General features: G+C 40.1%; 1 protein-coding gene across 3 annotated transcripts in view; it reads left to right on the top strand.

Annotated features, from left to right (window-relative positions):
- atrn (attractin) overlaps positions 1-20,215 on the top strand; it is a 141,646-nt gene that overhangs the window by 21,367 nt on the left and 100,064 nt on the right. For all 3 annotated transcript variants that reach the window (XM_034114002.1, XM_034113927.1, XM_034114077.1), the window contains exons 3-10: positions 799-912; positions 1,537-1,665; positions 6,434-6,630; positions 11,104-11,272; positions 13,230-13,320; positions 15,016-15,265; positions 16,212-16,395; positions 17,666-17,820. In XM_034114002.1, the coding sequence (XP_033969893.1) occupies positions 799-912; positions 1,537-1,665; positions 6,434-6,630; positions 11,104-11,272; positions 13,230-13,320; positions 15,016-15,265; positions 16,212-16,395; positions 17,666-17,820 (1,289 nt within the window). The remainder of the gene's footprint in view (positions 1-798; positions 913-1,536; positions 1,666-6,433; positions 6,631-11,103; positions 11,273-13,229; positions 13,321-15,015; positions 15,266-16,211; positions 16,396-17,665; positions 17,821-20,215) is intronic.

Raw genomic sequence — 20,215 nt, 5'->3', positions numbered from 1 at the left:
CCTGTTTGTCTCTCTGCTGTACTGTAACGGTACGTCCACACAGCAGCGTTAAAAAAAATCTTCCAACGCTTCTGCCCATTCGCTTTGAATGGGGTGACGTCACTTTACCTCACTTTTCGCCGAACTGCATTGTGGGAAGCAGAGCGGAGCTTTCCAGGCATCTCAGGCTTCAAAAGTTGAGCAATGTTCAACTTTTGAAGCTTCTGAAGCTTTCGGTGGAAGCGTCAGCCAATCCAATCATATGCCAGTACAAGCTCTAGCCAATCAAACCGCTGCTTGTGTCTCAGGGGCGGGAGATTCATGTGATTTGTTTCCAAAGCCGCTGTGTGGACGGGCCGTAAAGGTCACGGAGGGTTAATAAATTAATATTGCACAGTTTAAAATGAGCCTTATTAAATGTAACCTACTATATCGGCTTCTTCACTTGTCAGAGCTGGGATTTACCTTCTGTTACCTCCGTTAATGTAACAAATCATCTAATAAAATCGTATGAATTTGAAATAACAGTTTGTTTTTTACTGTGATTTAAAGCAAATATAAAGCTAATGCAAGTGAAGTTTAGTCGTAGGTAGAACATGTTTTTCCTTTACCACTTCAGCTGGTAATTATCCACCTTTCTATGTTCCAAAAATCCAATTTATTCTGCGCCTCTTGTGAAAGTGGGTGCATTTTGCAACCTCTTCAGTTCTCTCTTTCAGAAACAATAACAAAATCTGTATGCAAAATATTGTTTTTTTCGATTAAATTCCTATCCCGTTCAGAAGTTCTCATGGTCTTCCTCTGTGTGTTGTTTTCCAGACCCAACACCATACTCCGATTACGATTTAACCACTTTGCCACTGAATGTAGCTGGGACCACCTGTACGTGTACGACGGAGACTCAATCTACGCCCCCCTCCTCGCCGCCTTCAGGTACGTCTGCTGTGGGTTCACTGCAGTCTCTTGTACAAGTAGTCCCTGTGTGGAGTAGATGTCCTGGAAATGTTGTTTTTTAAGCACTTACTTTCAACATGAATTAGCCAGGTGTGGATCCATTACATGTTAAGATATCAAAATGTTTATAACTCTGGCATTTATTTGCTTCCATACATTATTATTACTTAAGCAAGCAACCCATCACCTCCATTTTTCTGTGTGCCATGCATTAAGATGGCCCTTTTAAGGTGAATGATACACTATCCTGCCATTTGTATAGGAACTCGCTTGGTGGACTGGCTTATCTACTGCCTTATTTCTCTTTATTTTACAAATGAATCCAAAAACGTTGGTTTAAGTATTCACTTCTATCCCTCAGAATGTTTTATCTGAGCAGAAACGTGTGTTTTACGGTGGTAGAGAAAACTGTAAAGGGAGAAAAGATTTACAAACAATTACTAAACCCTTAAATATACGTTTATGCACACAAACAAGCAAAGACTGTTGTGTCTCCTTCAACAAAATCCTTACCTTTTTAAATACATATCAGTCTAGAAGTTCTGTATATGTGAAAATTACAATCTTAATCTGTTAAATGACATGTTTGTGTTGTAATTGCAGTGGTCTGATCGTGCCTGAGCGTTACGGGAACGAGACGGTCCCTGAGGTGGTGTCTCAGTCCGGCTACGCCCTGCTGCACTTCTTCAGTGACGCTGCCTACAACCTGACCGGCTTCAACATTTCCTACAGGTGAGAGAAGAACAACAGTTTAAATTCCCTATTGGTTTCATTTTCAAAAGGAAAGTGCAATCAGTTGTTAGCATATAATCAAAGCAGCTTTCAAAAGGCTTATCTCTCCACTTACAGGTCGCTTCTCCACATCAAATGAAATGTTTTCTTGGTTTTGAAATCTCAGATGTGATGGCAGCTTCCACATCCTCTGATTGTGGTGCTGCAGGCCTCAGGGGCCACACATGCATCCATCATGTCACCAGATGAAAATATCTGCTAAATGACTAACACTTTACCACTCTTATGCATCACTTCACAATGCCAAGATAAACCACATGGAAGCAAACATAGGCCAATAACTAGTTTAACACAGTGGTGGAATGTAATGAAGTATATTTGTGTAAGGACTGTACTTAAATACATTTTTAAAGTACTTTTTATGCTACTTAATTTCTACTGCTCTACATTTTGGAACCCTGTATAATACTTTTTACTTTACTGCATTTATCATGCAGCTCTAGTTACTAGTTGCTTTATTGATTCAGATTATTAGCTAATACACATTATACTGGTAAATAAACATTGACTCATTTTTATTGGATATATAATATATCCTTAATATTAAAAATGTAAGGGAGAAAGATTTATATAATTGGAACATTATAATGGAAAGGTTTCTCAAATGTTTTATTGTGCTTAAATTGACATTTACAATTCAAATGTTCCTAATTTTAAAATAGTCAGAAACGTTCAAGTTGCATAAAAAAAGTGGGAAAACCAGACACTAAAATGTAAGATGAAAAATGTGTGAAATTGCATTATTTAAAATAAAATAAAACATGAACCATACACATTCAGACTGAGCATTACAATATATATATTCTATAAATGATGTGGGATAAAAATAGTTGTTATTTCATATATTCTTCAGGTCCATTTAAAGGTGGGGTAGGTAAGTTTGAGAAACCGGCTCGAGATACACTTTTTGTTATATTCCATGGAATGCTCTTAACATCCCGATAGCAATGAATATCTTAAGTGCTTTGACAAAAAATCCATAAAAACATTTCATCTGTGGAAGCCGTAGTACTGTAAAAAGCACGACCAATCATTTTAACCGGCCCGGCTAAAATAACTGGATGGCCTACCTGCCTGTCAGCCTTCCATCTGTGCACAAACTTATCTCGTGCCCTCATTGGTCATGTGCGCGTTCGTGTGTGTTGGAGGAGGGGCTCTGTAAGGAAGTAGCAGATTTCTTCCGGCTGTGTATTTTCAAATTCTAGCGCACTCGAGCTGGTTTTTCCAAAATTACCTACCCCACCTTTAAGGTCAAGATTACATTTATTTGCACTTTTTCCCTTCATGCTGATTATTTTTAAACCTAGGATTAATGACCAAAACACCAGCAAAAAAAGTGCAGCTTAACTCCCCCCATGTGTTGTTCATTTCTACATGATGTCCTCTTTTCTTTTGAGCTTTCAATTCCCATAGGTGTGTACTTGACATCAGCTTTTCAGTATCCATTTTTTACTTCATGACAGCAAGAAACTCCTTTTACAGATGAGTGAGCAGGGAAAATGCAATGGGATGAACACAGACAATCAATGAATTCCCATGTATTCACAGCAAACACTCACCCAAACTCATATATTCTTATAACTTGAATCTGCTAAACAACCATATACCTGTGCACACACAAATAGACAGATGAAACTAAACTTCAAGTCATAAAGAGACACAAATGCGGTTTTCCCCAAGCTGGCATAAAGGGAAACGTCTTCTAAATTCAAATTGAAGCTTGTCCGTTCCCAACGTCTGAAAAGGACACAATGGGCCCCTGAGTTTTTCCCAGCTCACTGGTCCAGTCACCATGGCGATGGGATTGAAGTTGGGTTGAGAAACACAGTCGGATGAAAGCGCGGTGCCCCCCCGGTCTTTGGTGTCTCAGAGAGGTGGAGGAACGGAAACATCAAACCACGAGGCTTTCCAAGGAACATGAAAGAATGACGAGGGCCTTTTATTTGCCGTCTGTCTCGCTCACAAAACATTTCCCTCTCCCTCCCGAAGACAAACATCCCTCTTCAGTCTCACTCTAATGGATAATCATCCGAGTTACTGCTAAACCTTTGACATCGACTTGTTTACTCTTGTTATAAAACACATTGTCGTGTACACAGTTTGCAGTGTTTTCCATAGTTAAAGGTAAGTCTGGCAATATTCTTTGTTTCTTTTACGGTTCGCAGATGTCATAAAAAGACCAAAACCAAAATAATGAGAGCTGTTCAAGTATCCAGTGCCTGATGTGGCTCAATACCCTCCTTTTAGTTTGGCTTTCAATTAAGGCTTGTTTTATTCAGTCCAGTGTTTATTGAGTTCTGTCGTTGAATATTATTCTCAGGGGGCCGGTTGGAATTCTTTGTTTTTTTGTGAAGCTCTTTGTGTTACCTTTTGTGTATGAAAAGTGCTCTATTAATAACAATTGATTGATTTATATATCTTCTTCCCCTCTGCTATTGTTGTACACAAACTATTAAATCAAAACAATGGACGCTTATTCTTATTCAACATACAGGGTGCTGCTTCTGTAAGTGCTCACTAAAGCCCCAATGTGGATTAATCCTGTGTGAGTAGTGTTTGATCAAATCTGTAGCGCCCAGGCATTTTAGAAAATTACACAGCTCTTTTTTTTTTTTAATTAAAGTATACAGTGTATTTGTGACCTATTTTTAACGAGTCAGTAGGAACCAATGGGCTTAGTGCCGAGAGGAAAGTCCATTTACCTAAACACTGACAGATGGGCTCACATGTTGTTGGTTTTGGTCTTTTTATGGGATGGATTAACAATAAGAAAATATAGAATAATACTAAACCTTTTCCTTTTAACATAAATCATTTAATTTTATGATTTGTATATGTTATTTAAGTGTACATAATGTACCTGAAATTGCTTTTAAATTGGAGACATTTTTAAACATTTGGCTATTTTTGCATAGTTTGGTCTCCCTTATTTTGCAGGTTCATGGCATAGTCACTGCTGAAAATCAAATATTTTCATACCTTTTCTAATGTGAACTCAATATCTGCCTACATTTGTAGTATGGGATTTGGCCAGCTAAAGTTAATTGTGGGCTACACCTGAACCGTGATTATCCATTTTAAACAAAAACAATTCTGTGGAGGATTTTGTGAATTTTTAACTTCTGCACCACGGAAAGTCAAACCCAAACAGGAACAGAGTCACCCTCTCTGTTCCTGTTTGGGCTGATACAAAGATACCAAAATGTGATCATTGTGAGATAATCATCAGTTATCTTTTCATGTCATGTGACTCACAGGTCTTTGACATTCTTGATCGTTTGTAAATGTGAAGGGGAAACTAAACCATGCCTTGAAAATGTTTGTAAACGGACTTTGCTCATTTAGGAAGAATACAAATGAAAGTTCTTCTGATATTTTGTTTAAAGTGGACCTATCATGCTATATTTGAATAATATATTGTAGGGCCATACCTATATAAAACATGTCTGTGAAGTTTTTTTTTCAAAATACCAAACAGATCATGCATTTTAGCCATACCTCATTTCACTCTATTTGCTCTTTTCCAGCCCTGTTTTTGCAAGGGCTGATTCTGTGAGAAGTCTTCTTCGCTGCTTTTGTGACAGACTACAGCGCCACTTACAGGCCTGGCATATGTACTACAGCGTCTCCAGCGCTTTCGAGCGGCAATGGCCGTGGCCCAACCCCCCATTCCCCTGATAGGTGGAGAGTTGCCCATATAGGCGGAGCACCCCTTTTCTGACGTCAGAACAATTCAAATCTGTATCGGCTCCGTTGCAGTCCCGTTTTTAGAGATTTGGGTATGGAGGAAAAGAGAGGGTTGTGTTTTCTGACACTTGGTGAGTTCCCTGACACACCGGGGACACGTATTCATGTATAAAAGACGTACAAAAGCGCATTTTGCATGATAGGTCCCCTTTAACTTGTTTTGATGTGTTGTTGAAAAGGCAGTATACCTTTTATAGTCTGCTTCACTGTTCCACATTCAGGTCTCGCCCGCTTTTTATTGTTGTTCTTGTAACAGTAATTAACCTTGAGCTGTATCTCAAACTATGCTGTGTTAGGTCATTTAATTTGAGGGAATTTGGCCTAGAAATGCGTTAAGTCCTTGAATTTGATGTGAAAGAAGGTGTGGGAACCCTGTTAGGATTTCTTAACAAATGTACAGATGTTTATTTACAAAAAACAACAAGATATACAGATATCCTGTCACTGGAAAAAGCGTGTTTAGCTGATTCCAGCTGTAGTTTAATGATGTTTGTATGTCCTGATGTGTTTGATTTGTTTGGCACAAAATGTGTCCCTTGGGTGCAAACAGATGAGCTCATTATGCACAAACGTAAAGGTCATGTTGAGAGACACGGAGAGCGTCAGCATTGCCGTTTCACTGGAGTTCAGGGGAGTTTACCATCTGCTCTCCTGTGCCGGCGGTGACTTTATGTCTGCCGGTTACCTCGAGCTCAACGCTGTTTTTAGTGCAGGCGATCCCTCTGAGATGAATGACAAGTGTCGAGGCAGGCGCTCGACCGACTGATGAGAGAGGAAGATGCCAGTAGCAAGTCCTTCTGCTGACTTGAGGGCTTTAAGCCTGCAGACAGCTGAGGAACTGCCTGCACAAAAGCAGATGTAACCCAGCCGCTGAAATGTGTGCCTGATGTTTTATTCAGAGTGTGTATTTCACTCAGGAATTCTCACCCTCTCTGTGTCTTTCTCCCCTCCCTCCTCCCAGGGTGAATTCATGTCCCAACAACTGCTCCGGCCGCGGCGAGTGTCTGATGAACAACTCTACGGGCGCGGTGTACTGTGACTGTGAAGACAACTGGAAGGGGGCTGCCTGTGACGTCCCGTACTGCCTGGCAGACTGTGGCTTCCCCGAGAGAGGTCAATGCCAGGGCAAGGTGTGCGTCTGCAACACCGGATGGCAAGGTGGGCCCACACTGCAGCAGAAACTCTCCGAATGCCAGAGATGTGACCTCATTGTCTCACACACTGCGCTGCTTTTAACAATGTCATTGGGTTTGCTTCATCAGGTCCACTCATGCCAAACCGTCCTCTGTGACTCAAATAAGCTTCTTACTGTACTGCCTCTATGTTCTCTGTACAGAATGAACAGTGAGTCGGCTCTTGAGGGGGGAACATCATACATTTAGCTGTCAAAATGCACTTATAACAGCCAACAGTGGAGTAAGCCCTCTAACTATTTTCAATACTATTTCACAGAGCAGATGTTTTGCTTGCAGTGGTAAAGAATATATGGCTGGGCAATAAGTCATTATTTTATCAAGACTAGATTTTGTCTTAAATAACTGACACCGTAATATCGCATAGGTTTCGTCTTTCCCTTTCTTGAAAGGCTGCATTATAGTAAAGTGAAGTCATTTTCAAACCATATCAAACTGTTTTTAGATCAGTTGTATTAGTTCTGTTATTTGCCTTTACCCACTTCGCCCTTAAATCCACATTACTGATTAATATTGATCCAAAATCGTATTACATAAATATATTGTTGAAGAACAAATAGTCTATGCTACAATGTTGTTGAAATATCAATATTAAGGTATTTGATAAAACATACCATAATATTATAATGTTTTATATCGCCCAGCCCTAAAAGACGAAGAACTGAAGACTAAATGAAAAAAACTCTACTACTACTGGAAAGTGAAAACCCCAAAAAGCATAATATGGCCTCTTTAAATCATTCCAAACTTCCTGCTATTCTTTTTCAGAACGTAACCAGGAAAGGTGAGGGTAAATATCCAGAGCAGCTGAGCAGCAGTTTGATGTTTAATAAAGAGAGCGTTACTGACTTTAGTTGTTGCCTGTTTATCTGGTGATTCAACCCAGTGCCTCTTCAGCTTTAAGCCTCCATCACTATTATCGAAGCTCCCGCTGAACCCGCAACCTCCTTCTGCTGCAACCTGATGAACTTTTTGCAGGACCAGCTTCCCCATGTCATGGCCATTTCTACTGATCATAATTCCATTGTTGAGGTCTACTAAAATAGATTTAAATTGTGCAATTTTCCAAACTCACATTGGTTTCTCATACAGCATCTCTGTATAGTATGTGTATTCACCAGGTATTCACTCTCTGTCCTAAACGGCTTGTTGGAGCTCCTGCCCCCCCCTCCCTGTGAGCCCAGTGTGCTCTGATTGGTCGCGACGTTGAGGCTCGTTGCTGCGAGATTGCTGCGAGAACAAGCTAAACTCATCCTGAGCACACACAAACACTCACAGCCGAAGTAAAAACAATAAGTGTGGCTTGATATTGAGTAAGAAAAAGGTTTATAACGCTGTGAGAATGGGTTTGCGGAGAGCATTTCTCCGCGATCCCAACGTAGTAGCCCGAAAAACGTTTACCCATTTAAACAGTCGTGGTAGATACCTTGTTTGTTTTAAACATCATAAATACACAAACAACAATGAATACTTACAGGTTGTGTACCCGAATCTCCCGCTGGTCCAAACAAAGTAGGAACAGCATCGTTCTTCAGTGCCCTACGCTGTACATATCCGGCATGAATCGCTGAAAGGTTTGGGAAGCTTTGTTTCGTGAAAGGCTGGCAGAGGGTACGGCCTCTGGGTATTCACACGTCACAGTACCCAGGAAGTAAACAATGGAAAATGAGAAATCTCCAACGAGGTGTTTTGGGGAGGTCTTTTCTGTGTTAGAGTTTTACTCCCTACAGGGTGTACTTTGAGGGTTTTTGACTCTGCAGACCGTTTACATGCATAAAAACCTTCATAACACACAAGGGGATGGGTAATAACCGGAAAAGCATGACATCGGACCTTTAAAGTTTTATTTGATGATGACCTAACACTAGTGGATCCTTTTTTGAATCTGACCATATGGGCGCTCCAACAGCTCTATTTGTTCTTAAATGGCTCCTCTGTGCCGAGACAACAGCTTAATTTAACTGCAGTTATATCAGTGGCTCAGCATGCTCACAATCTAATTACTAAAGCTGAGGGAGTTGCGAAACAGACCTGCATTTTCTTTAGCCTTTATTACCCCGTCATGGTATGTTAGCCGAGCAGTAGCACACTTAGTGAACGCTGTGCTGCCGGCTCCCAGATGCACTCATGTTCTACACCAAGCTGTGCAAAAGCAGACAGATGCCTGTTTAGTCAGGCCAGCCGTGCGTTTAATCTCTTTCACAGATGCGTAGCCTTCAACAAATTGCGTCTTTAAGGGAAGCAAAGGCCACATTTGTTTTATTTATGGAAATGCCACCAAGTTGCAAAGGTAATTTAGTTTGCCTAGTGCTCCTGGAGGAATATTGGCCATTAGGGAATAGCTTTCAGCCCAACAAAAACAAAAAGGAGAATGGGTTCAGTGAGCTTGATTGTCTTTGAGAATCATAACACTTCCTTTCCTGTCACATGGCCATTGTCCGGATAATGATCAAATGGGAACTCCCCCAGCGCTCAGACATCCTGTTTCTGCTCTGAGATGGAGTGATAGCTCCAATTCGTCTGTACATGTTTTATACCAGGAAGAGCTGTATTGGTGTCTTTCATCATGTAGGACTGTAGATAAACAAAATCGACAAATCTGCCCCAAAACTGCATCAAAAAACAATTCAAACATCGCCAGGCCAGTCTTTCTATTTATGACTCGGCAATTGTTGCCAAAAAGCGTCCCAGTCTTTTCCTTTTATTGAGAAATAATTCCGGTTTATGCTGCTTTCATTGTTCTTGTCCCGTAACAGGGAAGACCAAATCTCTCCAACACAAAGGTTCTGTAATGCATCCAGTTTTCTCTACATAGTGGATAATCTGCCATTTAAAACGACATTTTTAATGATAAAGGACTCTTATGTTACGTAATACTTCTCAGTAAATGTTTGTTTAACCCAGTGTTTCTCAAAGTGGGGGGGCCTGGTTAGTGTTGCCTGACTTTATAAAGCGTGTTTTTTTTTTTACAAGTGTGTGGTTGCGTTCTAGTCACTTTGCTCAGCACTACTGCTTGTTACAACTTTTATTTGCCGTACTCGCCTTAACTGTTAGCTCAGGTTAATCTCGCCCCCCTCCGACGTAAGCGTGACGTATGCGGTTCTTGCTTCTAGACGGACAACTTTTTGGTGCTCGAAACGAACCGGATTCCGGAGCTTAGAGGCTGCTCCGCTGCGGTGTGAACAGGAAAACCCGGTGCTTTTCAAGCTCCAGCTCCGAACCGGCCCTGAAACACCGTTGGTGTGAATGGGGTATCAGAAATGTCAAGCTACACCACAGCACCCCCAAAATAAATCTATGGCGCCGCCACTGAGCCTGCAACCCCGTTTTGATAAGACACACTTTTTTGCCAAATATCAGCATTTTCTTTCTTTTCATTTTTTTGCACAGATTGCAAAGTATTATAACTTATTGTTCTAGCAAAGGGATTGCACAATTGTATTATGTATTTATTTTTTCGACCACACAGAATTATGGAGCATTGTTCTATTATCACTGATCTAGCAAAAATGATTTTTTTATTTTTTTGAAAGGAATGCTCACGTTCATATTGATGTATTTAAATGTTAACTTGGCCCATTACGTGACTATTTGTGTTGGGGGGGCCCCGACTTTTTTTTTTTTTCAAAGGTGCGGCCTGACAGAAAAAGTTTGAGAACCACTGGTTTAACCTCTCTGACCTTTCCTTTCACCTCTCACCTTCATAATTGAAGAGACATCAATAATAGATCCTGTTTTTTCCCCAGCATCCAAACAAAACAGATCGTATCCTCTCTTGTAGTGTCACCTGAAGCTTGATAACACATGTGTAGAAATGTCTTGATTACTTAAGAAAAATACTGGAAACTGGAGCCAATGCATTCAAAGCGCCTTAACTGCAGTAAAAGCCAAACATACAAAATACGTCTCTGGTAGTATATGATATATATATTCACAGACAATACAAGCTACAACTTTTTATTTCGTTATCATACAAACTATGGTGCTGTTCTTCAGAAATGAGGGGAGACGGCATGACTACTTATTTCCCAGAAAAGGAAAGAAAACGTTATATAAAGGTACTTTTTGCAGCTTAGTTTTCATCATGTTGCAATTCTTCAGAAATTGGAAATGTATCCAAATTACACAATACTGTACGTGCTGAAGTGAAGTTCATAGAAAGGGTGATTCGTGCAGACTTAGATAAATGTGTTTATTCGATATGGAGACATATTTATATACACATTAATGTATCACGGTCTGGCTGCAAGTCTGAAGTTGAATCCTCCTTAATGCAGAAACTTTGTCCAAACACTGTTTTAATACTGATTTATTTTGTAGGTATTTAGTCTCATGTTTTATTAAAGAGCTGGGGCATAAGAAAAATGTATGATGTGAGCTTTCTGCATGATTTCCTTCTTCGTGCAGCCCTGACTGTTAGATTTTCTTCGCTCCTCAGGTCCAAACTGTTTGGTCTCGGTACCGGCCAACTCCTCCTTCTGCACCCGGGAGGAGTACACCGACCCCGGGCTGGCCAAGGCTTCCCACAAGGCTGTGGTGGACCAGGGCATCATGTGGGTCATCGGAGGCTACGTCTTCAACGCCTCCGACTATCACGTGGTCAAAGCGTAAGTACTCTCCCCAGTGAGCATCTGGAGTTGCATTTCAGGCGTTTTGGCTGCTGCTCTCGTCCTGCTGTTGCTATGCGACTGTAGGGGAACGAGATGTCGAAATACATTTTCTCTTTTCGCAAAACCAATTTTTTTGTACTTCTATGTCTGTTATAGTTCTTAAGTATTACTGGGCTGTCAGGAAGTCCCAGATTCTTCCAGACAGCGCTGTCTGTTAAACATTTAACAAGGAGAAGAACACTGCTCTGCAAGAGTGAAGGATGTTATTAAAGCCATAAAATTACAGCTGCTGCTCCTCACCCTGAACTCCACCCAGGATGATCACTATTTTCCCCCTGGCTCATATTTTGGTTTTATGGTTTTAAGAGGCAGGCTGCTGCACTTTTTATTTCTCCTCACATCTATCATGTGAGACTCTATCGAAGCATTCTGCCAACTCCAAACTAATACTTGGGTTGTCACCTTGACATAGTTGGATTTGACAAATGCAAATATTCTGCTCCTCGATGTACATGCTGATAAAGCTGCAAGTATTTCCAGAGCAATGGTTTCATAGTCTGTCAAAACCAAACCGTATGATTTGCATGTCACTTGTGATAAGTACTATGTTTGGCAGGTTTAACAGCGCTCATACGATGGAAGCCGTTGTACTTTGGAGTGGCTCACATTGTAAACTAACTTTTATTTATTTATTTACTACAGTCCTTGTTGTATGCCACTTTGGATAAGAAAGATAAGCAAAACACATCAAGATGCACTGGCCAAACTCCAAGAAGATTGATTCAACTCTCATGTATGTTTGGTACATTTAAATCTGGAGTCATCAACAAGTCTCAATGGAGAGTGCTTGCTCATTGCTGTTGAAGGTTTCTTTTGGGATGGTTCATTTTGTGTGCAATTTTTAAAATGTCCTACCTGTGGTTTGCCTATGAATAGCCGATGAGTATACTCGGAGCACTATAATCCATGTTTCAAACCATATTTAATTAACCTGACGCAGATGTTGGTTCCATAGAACCCTCTGAGAAGCAGTCTTTAGAAACTGTTTTGAAAGAAGGCAGGCACTTTCAGGGAAAAGCTTTGCATGTGATATAATTAATCATCTGTCAATAAGACTATCCAAAACCAGTTGAAAAAAAATCCAAACATCTTCTTTTTCATCAAGAAAAGCCTTCATTGTGGCACTTTGCTTTTCTATAAATGAACACATTCATGAATGAACTCTCAAGATCCGATATACTATTGCAGAATCTACACAAACCTTTTTAGAAACCACTATTGTTTGTTTTGAATGTCGCCTCCATGTGTCCCATCACACACACACAAACCACCCAGTAGCTCCTAGCGGGGCGCTGCTTGTTCCAGTCACCAGCTGGCGGCACGTAAACACTTTACTTAAAGTCTGACAAGATAGATGTTTGTGTGATATCAAATAAATAAAGCTTCTGTGGAAGGTAAACCTATTATAATGTCCAAAGGACTGCCCCACATTATGCAATTGCCACCTTCATCTCACTGACTTTAAAAGGGGGAATGAAGAGGGTCCAACATCATTTATGTCCAAAAATCTATGGGTTTCCATTTCAAACCATGTTTCCCCACGGGCTGGTTCACCTTGTCTTTGTCACATTTCAATTGATCAAGCGAAACGACCACTTCTCATATCTAATCATGTATTTTAATTGATCAAGCGAAACGACCACTTCTCATATCTAATCATGTATTTTAATTGATCAAGCGAAACGACCACTTCTCATATCTAATCATGTATTTTAATTGTATCCCGTTTAATAGTTTATGTTAGGAACAAATTATTATTTTATTATGTAAAAATCTAATTGGCAGTTAATTGGATTCTGATTCTTGTACTCATACATTTGTTAAAATCCTCCTCGAGTAGTTTCTTAAAGCTGCTCTGTCATGGTCTCCTCACCTTTCTGTTTTCTCTCCGCAGGTATAACCTCAGTAGCAAGAGCTGGCTGACCCTGGACCCCTCCGTCAACACTGTGACGCCGCGATACGGCCACTCTCTGGCTCTTCATGAGGTATGTGGAGCGAGAAATGACATCTACCGTGAACCTGGATATACATTCAGACAGCATGACTACATCGCTCTATTATTATAAAGCTTTCTGCATGCATCTGAAGCCCATCTCAGTGTGACATAAAAAGGTTTTCAAAAGAGATGGAAAACAGAACAGATGACAACTGAATTACATGGAGGAGCTAGCAGAAACATTATAGACTCCTGTTCCTTTGATGTGTGCTTTCAGTAGTCTGTTTGCTGTCTGGAACTAATATATAAATCTCTGGGTTCTGATATGCTGCAGTGAAGTGGTGAAGCAGTTTGTTCTCAGCCAGAAAGACTGTTAGGAGCCGCTGATGGAATAATAAATTAGCGAGTGGAGGATTCAGGGCTGCAGAGCGATTGTTGATGCACACGTTGCATCACGGTGTGTGAATGCGTCTTGGAAGTCGGTGTGAGCTTGCAAAACAAATCTGAAATCAAATCAAATCAAGTTTTATTTATATAGCACATTTTTAAAACGATTTTTGGTCGAGCCAAAGTGCTGTACATACAATAAAAATACCCTACAATGAAGACACTTTTACAACAAATACAACAGCATCAAATCAGTTTTGATGCATTACAGATCGAAGTGATGGAAGTCTCACAGACACAGATAATGTGCCAACTCTGCTCCAAGCAAACACACTATGATCGCTTTATCAAAGGCAGAACATGCTATAACTCGTCTGTCATGCCTGGATCACATAAAACCACTTTTTGTTGAGAACGTTTTGAGTAGAAATACAGTATGTTGCATTATCGCTTAAAAATATTCTTAGTTTAACGATTGTTCCACTTGTATAATAAAATAGGGCCCTTTCCTTGTTGTATAATCCTCAATACACGTTCAGAATTAATTAAATTGATTTTGAAGCTACCAAACTAAATTGGAACTGCTGCTTCAACAACATCAAGTACCCTCTGTTTCGATGAGTTTCTTTGTTCAATAGGATCTGCAATTACTCGCTCTTATATTGTCATGGGGATGAGTACTTTGTACCCACGTGTACTTTTAATTACATTTATATTGCCAAATCACATGGCACTTTTTTATAGGAACCAAGTCTACACTTTGTTCTTTCTAATATATAATGAATGGACAATTGCCCGACTCTTAATATCCTGAGACGTCATTCTGTCTGACCTCCAGAAACTCTTCAGGTCTTGAAGTGGGGAATGTTTTTCTCTTTCGGAAACAAGGTCCAGGAAATGATGCAAATGAACTGGCGTTATTATAAGAAAGGGATTGAAGGTTATTGGTGCCCAAGGTTGATTTTCTTTTCTATGAAAATCCCTTGTGCTTTGTTTGAGTTTCATGGTAATACTTCAATAGATGGATGATTCCTGATCACAATAGTGTAACTGTGCCAGGCTTTGGTTTAGTCAATATTGTGTTTTGAGCCGTTGAATACATTTTTTTTTTATTGCAACACTGCTTCAAAACAACGCAACCTTGACAAGTTAGTTATGAGGTAAAATCTTACAATATTGGTACTAAGAATTTTCAGTGTTTGTGGCTATAGCAAATTGGACCTAGGATTACAAAAGACCCCTTTCTAACTCTGATGTGTGTTTTAGGTTGAATGCATTTCACCATATTTAGTTTTAGAAAGGACCTCCCGTTATATACTGTATGATCTTACGCTGCCTTGCTTTCTGTTTCTACCAGGGGAGGATCTACATGTACGGAGGAAAGATCGACTCCACAGGAAACGTGTCCAGCCAGCTGTGGGTTTTCCACATCCAGAACCAGACCTGGGTCCTGCTGAGCCCGCGGGCCAAGGATCAGTACCCCGTGGTAGGACACTCGGCCCACATCGTGCCTCCCCTCCAGGAGGAGGACAGTCCCATCATGCTGGTCCTGTTCGGACACTGTCCTCTGTACGGATACATCAACCAGGTGCAGGAGTACAACATCGGTAAGCTGTAGGTGCTGAAGTGGGAGAGACTACCTTGTACCTCCCTACTTGTGACCAATCCCAACCCCATGAAAATGCATTGAAAGCTCATAAACTCTCTGCACATATAGAAGTGCACTGTGTGATGGCATAATGCTTGTTGGCGTTTAAACATTATGACACATTATTTCTGTAAGTACCATCTCTAAGCAAGGGTGCATTTGAGCTGTAAATGGTAAAATTATTACTTTATTGTCATTACATAATGTAAGCAGAGTGTAACGAAATTAGGAGGGTCTAACCAGAGTGCAAACAGTCAGTTATAAACACATCTATCAGCAGTCTGTACAAAATAAATGATGCAAATAAAGGTAAATTGCTATATTAGAATCAGTATACCTTTTTTATCCTGTTGTAAATTAGGTTTGTGTCAGTTGCTCCATTTTAGACCACTGATTAGCTATATGTTAACAGGAAATTAACACTGACCACCGAGATAAAAATGGACGGACTTTGGACTGGGATCGTGTTTTTCTTTCAGCCACCAAAAGTCGTAAAGCCAGTCTTAATTAGGATGTGTCTAGTCTTGTAAAAGCCAGTCTATGTAAGACAATGGGATGTGCATGTCCAATTTCCACACACAAAAAAGTGACTCTTTTATGAACAATTCTTGAATGATGACCAGTCAAATCTGCAGGCAGTCTGATGCTTTTTTTAATGCATTTTATGAACAATAATACAAGATTGTTATCGGCTTTTCTCTCCTCCACTCATAAAACGCTGTGTAAACTCAGTAAAGCTGTAATTACTTCCAGCACATCCCCTCTGGGACCACAACCTCGATTCTGCACAAAGACCTAACTATATAGTTTCCCTTCTCTTGCTTATTTGTATTTCATTGTATTATGAATGATAATGAAGCTAGTTGTCAGTGGCTCAGTAAAATGTTGTTTCTGTGACCCTCCAGTGAGGAACACATGGAGCATGGTGGCGACGGATGGGGCCCTGGTGCAGGGGGGGTACGGCCACAGCAGCGCGTTCGACCCCAGCTCCAGAGCCATCTACACCCACGGAGGCTACAAGGCCTTCAGCGCCAACAAGTACGGGCTGGCTGGAGACCTGTACAAGTTCGAGGTGGACAAGATGAAATGGTGAGGGTCTCTTTTTGGTGCACATTTATATTGATTACACAGTAAAGTACACACGATTGTTGTACAGTGTATTCTGATGCATTATGATGTTCAAGTGTGCAATCGTTGAGGTTTACTGTTGTGGTTTTTTCTTCTCAAATGCAGCATACTTTCTACCTACTCAGGCCTCTGAAATGATTCTTTAAAAAGATAGAAAATTACTATTATTGATCAATTTGTAATCAAAGTTTAGCAAACAGACAGCACTTCTTATTGAGTCAAGTAAGAAAATGACTGCTGCAAGAAACAAAGATGTATGATTTAGGTTATGTTTGAGATTATACAATATGTTTAAGTCAAATTGTGTCATTTTTTCAACAATAATAATGCAAAATCATTAATAAAAAAAAGAAATTGGGCTCATAACCTTACAATGTCAAATCAAAACATATCAGCATCTGTTCAATTTGAAAATAAAATCATTTTCAAGCGGTAACTATCTCTTATCAAAACAGTCTGCACTTGTAATTTTCTCAAGGTTGTACAAACAGCAACATGGAACATAAGGTGTACTTTATACAAGTTGTCAGTATTTTAAATAACTTTTGAAGGCCTTCATTTAGCTAATTGGCTGTATTGCTATAAAAAAAACAGACTGTCTGCACTTTACACTTAAATCCCACATTCAAGGCAAAATAACTCTCACTGCATCTGATTGATTTGTGTTCTCTATCAACCACCATGTGTTATAAAAAGAAAAGACCGTAATCCTGGAAAACATATGACATTAAATCACAATTACTAAGTCTGTTACAGAATATGAATACAATAAACCCTTTTTTACATAACATAACCACTTCTTCGATACACTTGAAATCAAATGCAACCGTGGGTTAATGCAATTCATTTGTAACGATTGTAAAATAGGGATACATATTCTGGGAGATGTCTTACACCTGTTGCAATGAATCTGTATGCCTTGCAATAAGCATTAACCTTAATGATATCAGGGATATGTACTGTGAATACTGAGCAGAATACAGAACATGAATTGTTTTGTGCAATGAATTCTGCTGTTAAAACGAATACAAAGCGATCATTACATCTTGTGAATGGCAAACGAGGGTAAACAGGAGGTCAGCTCTATGACCTTTTCTACAGAGAGGTGTGTAATTGCAATAATAGGAAAACCTCAGCAGTGTTGATCTCTCTTTGGTCCCAACAGTAGCATGTCAAGATTGCCACATTAGATGTAAATGCTCATCTATAAAAACCATCACTGTGTTTGCAGGACCATTCTGAGAGACAGCGGCTTCTTCCGCTACCTGCACACAGCGGTGATGGTGAGCGGGACCATGCTGGTGTTTGGAGGAAACACACACAACGACACATCCATGAGCCACGGAGCCAAGTGCTTCTCCTCCGAATTCCTGTCCTACAGTCTGGGTCAGTAACACACGCACGCACGCACACACGCACACACTCATACACATTCACATACTCATACACAGTCACAGTCACACACTAATCCCAGCAGCGGAACAGAGGCCGGTGGAGAGAGATGTTCAGATATGCCCTGTACACACACACACACACACACACACACACATACACATACACATACACATTCTCACACACACACACACACACACACACACACACACAGCGCAGTCTGTATTTTCAGCTTCACTCAGGCTTTTTTCCTGCTAAGCATGCATCATCTTCTTCCCTCTGCATTGAGCTGCTTTGCATTCATAAACACTCACTGACACACACCTGGGAGCTGCTCAGTGAGACCGCAGTGTTTTGTTGTTGCACACTGAGCGGCTCGACTGAAGTAAGAGAAGGTCAAACGTCACTGCTCGATGTACACAGGCGGTAAACCACAAACACATCTCATGCTAAATATTAGAATAACGTGGTCTTACATTTTACAGCAGTGCAGTGTGGTGTTGCATGTTAAGCCAGACTAACCTTTCCTGATAGAGGAAGTGAGGAATATTGTGCTCTTGGAAATTACTCAGTGGCTTATTAATGTGCATATTAATGCTGTTATGATGGCTGCCAGCCCTCGCTGTCTGGAGTATATTTAATCCTAATCACTGACTGGATTTCAAGTCATTTTTCTATTGATCTGAATCGTTTCTGTTTCGTTCCCTCCTGACTGCCAGTGGCTGTAAACAAAGTGGATGTAACTCCTCAGAGGTTGAGATCTCATGTAAACAAAGTGATGTGCAGAATGTGTAAGCGCATCCTGCTATAATTACAACATGGTAACCAACACCCGGCCCCTTTTGATGTTAAGTGCGTCATAAGCTCCTTGTTTCAGTTCTGTATTTTGCAGATTGAACAGTCTGTGTGGTTTGGTGTTTGTCCCCCTGTGTGTGACTTTATGGTCACAGTGCTGCTTGTTGCTCTCTAAGGCTGTGGTTAACAGACTATCCTACGTCTTATTTGTTACCAACTTAGAGGGTTTTGACACCTCGGTAAGAGAAGCAAGATGGTCAAACTGATGTTGTCAACCCTGTTCACAAACTTTTGGTGGTCTGGATTAGCTCCTTTAGTTAAATGGTCATCTTGTGGCATATAACAAACCTCTGGTTAGAGTCTGGACTCAATGTGCGATGTGTTTAGTAAAAATCTAAGATGATACAGAGGATAAAAAGCTACACAAAAATAATGAATGGCTGCATTTATATAACATCTTTCTAGCCTTAGCGACCACTCAAACTGCTTAACAACACATGCCAGCAATCACCCATTCACACACACTTTCATACACTGGAGGCAGATGCTACCATTCGTCTGTTAATCATGAGTGATAAACATTCACACACATAATGAACAGCCATTAGGAGCAGTTTATGGTTCATTTCAGCCACTTCAATATGTAGACTGACTGAGTCACAGCTGCCGTGTGTCATATGTAAAACACATTGAAATGAAAACATACAAGCTATGAAGAGCAATAATACAATGAATGACTGTATAGCTCGGAAATACCTATGCTTTTGGAAGAGATGTCCACATAATAATAATTAATAATAATATTAATAATAATAAAATGTAAGAGCTGGAATAAGCAAGATAAATCATAAAAAAATATAATTAAAATAATATAAAAATAAGAAGTGCAACAGTTCACAATAGTTAGTCCACTCAGTAAAGTAAGAAATACATAAGACACAAGGAATAAATACAAGAAAATATAAAAAAATGTAATAATACAATGTACATACAAATTATTCAAAGACAAATTAAAGGGGGCATTTCCTAATTGAAAAGACTTCTAAGAAAGTAGTCTTCTTTCTGATTTCCAGAAGAAAAAAAAAACCTTCAAATCTTCTACCTCTCCTGCTGAAAACACTTTCTGCTGGGAGAAGTTTACTTAGCATTTAATACATCTTGAAGTCTGTGTTTTCTTCACATTAGTACCGTAAAGGAGAGTCAGGTCAAGTCTAGAGGGGAAGAAGTGCATCAGATTTTGTGGCATTAACCTCAGCTGTAGTTCACACTGGACCCCCCGAGGATCCCTCTGTGAATGAACGAATAAATAAATGAAGTGATCAGAGCTTAATAAAGGAAACACTGAACTAGTCAGTCTGGGTTTAACACTGGTTGCTTTGGGGACCTCTCTGATGTTTATTATTTTGCTCACCTCTCCGTACTGCTAAGGTGCCCTTAATCAACATGCTTAACCTCAGTTTGTTTAACACAGCCGCTCAACAGCAGAGAGAGAGAGAGAGACTGTTACCCCATGTTTATCAGTGTGAAGCAGAGTGTGGGTCAGAAAATGTGTTCGTTGGTTAAATATGACCATCAAAAGAGGAGGTTGTAGCAC

The sequence above is a fragment of the Trematomus bernacchii genome, unplaced genomic scaffold, assembly GCF_902827165.1.
Source record: "Trematomus bernacchii unplaced genomic scaffold, fTreBer1.1, whole genome shotgun sequence".
Classification (NCBI taxonomy): Eukaryota; Metazoa; Chordata; class Actinopteri; order Perciformes; family Nototheniidae; genus Trematomus; species Trematomus bernacchii.
This window is presented reverse-complemented; position numbering and strand designations above follow the sequence as displayed.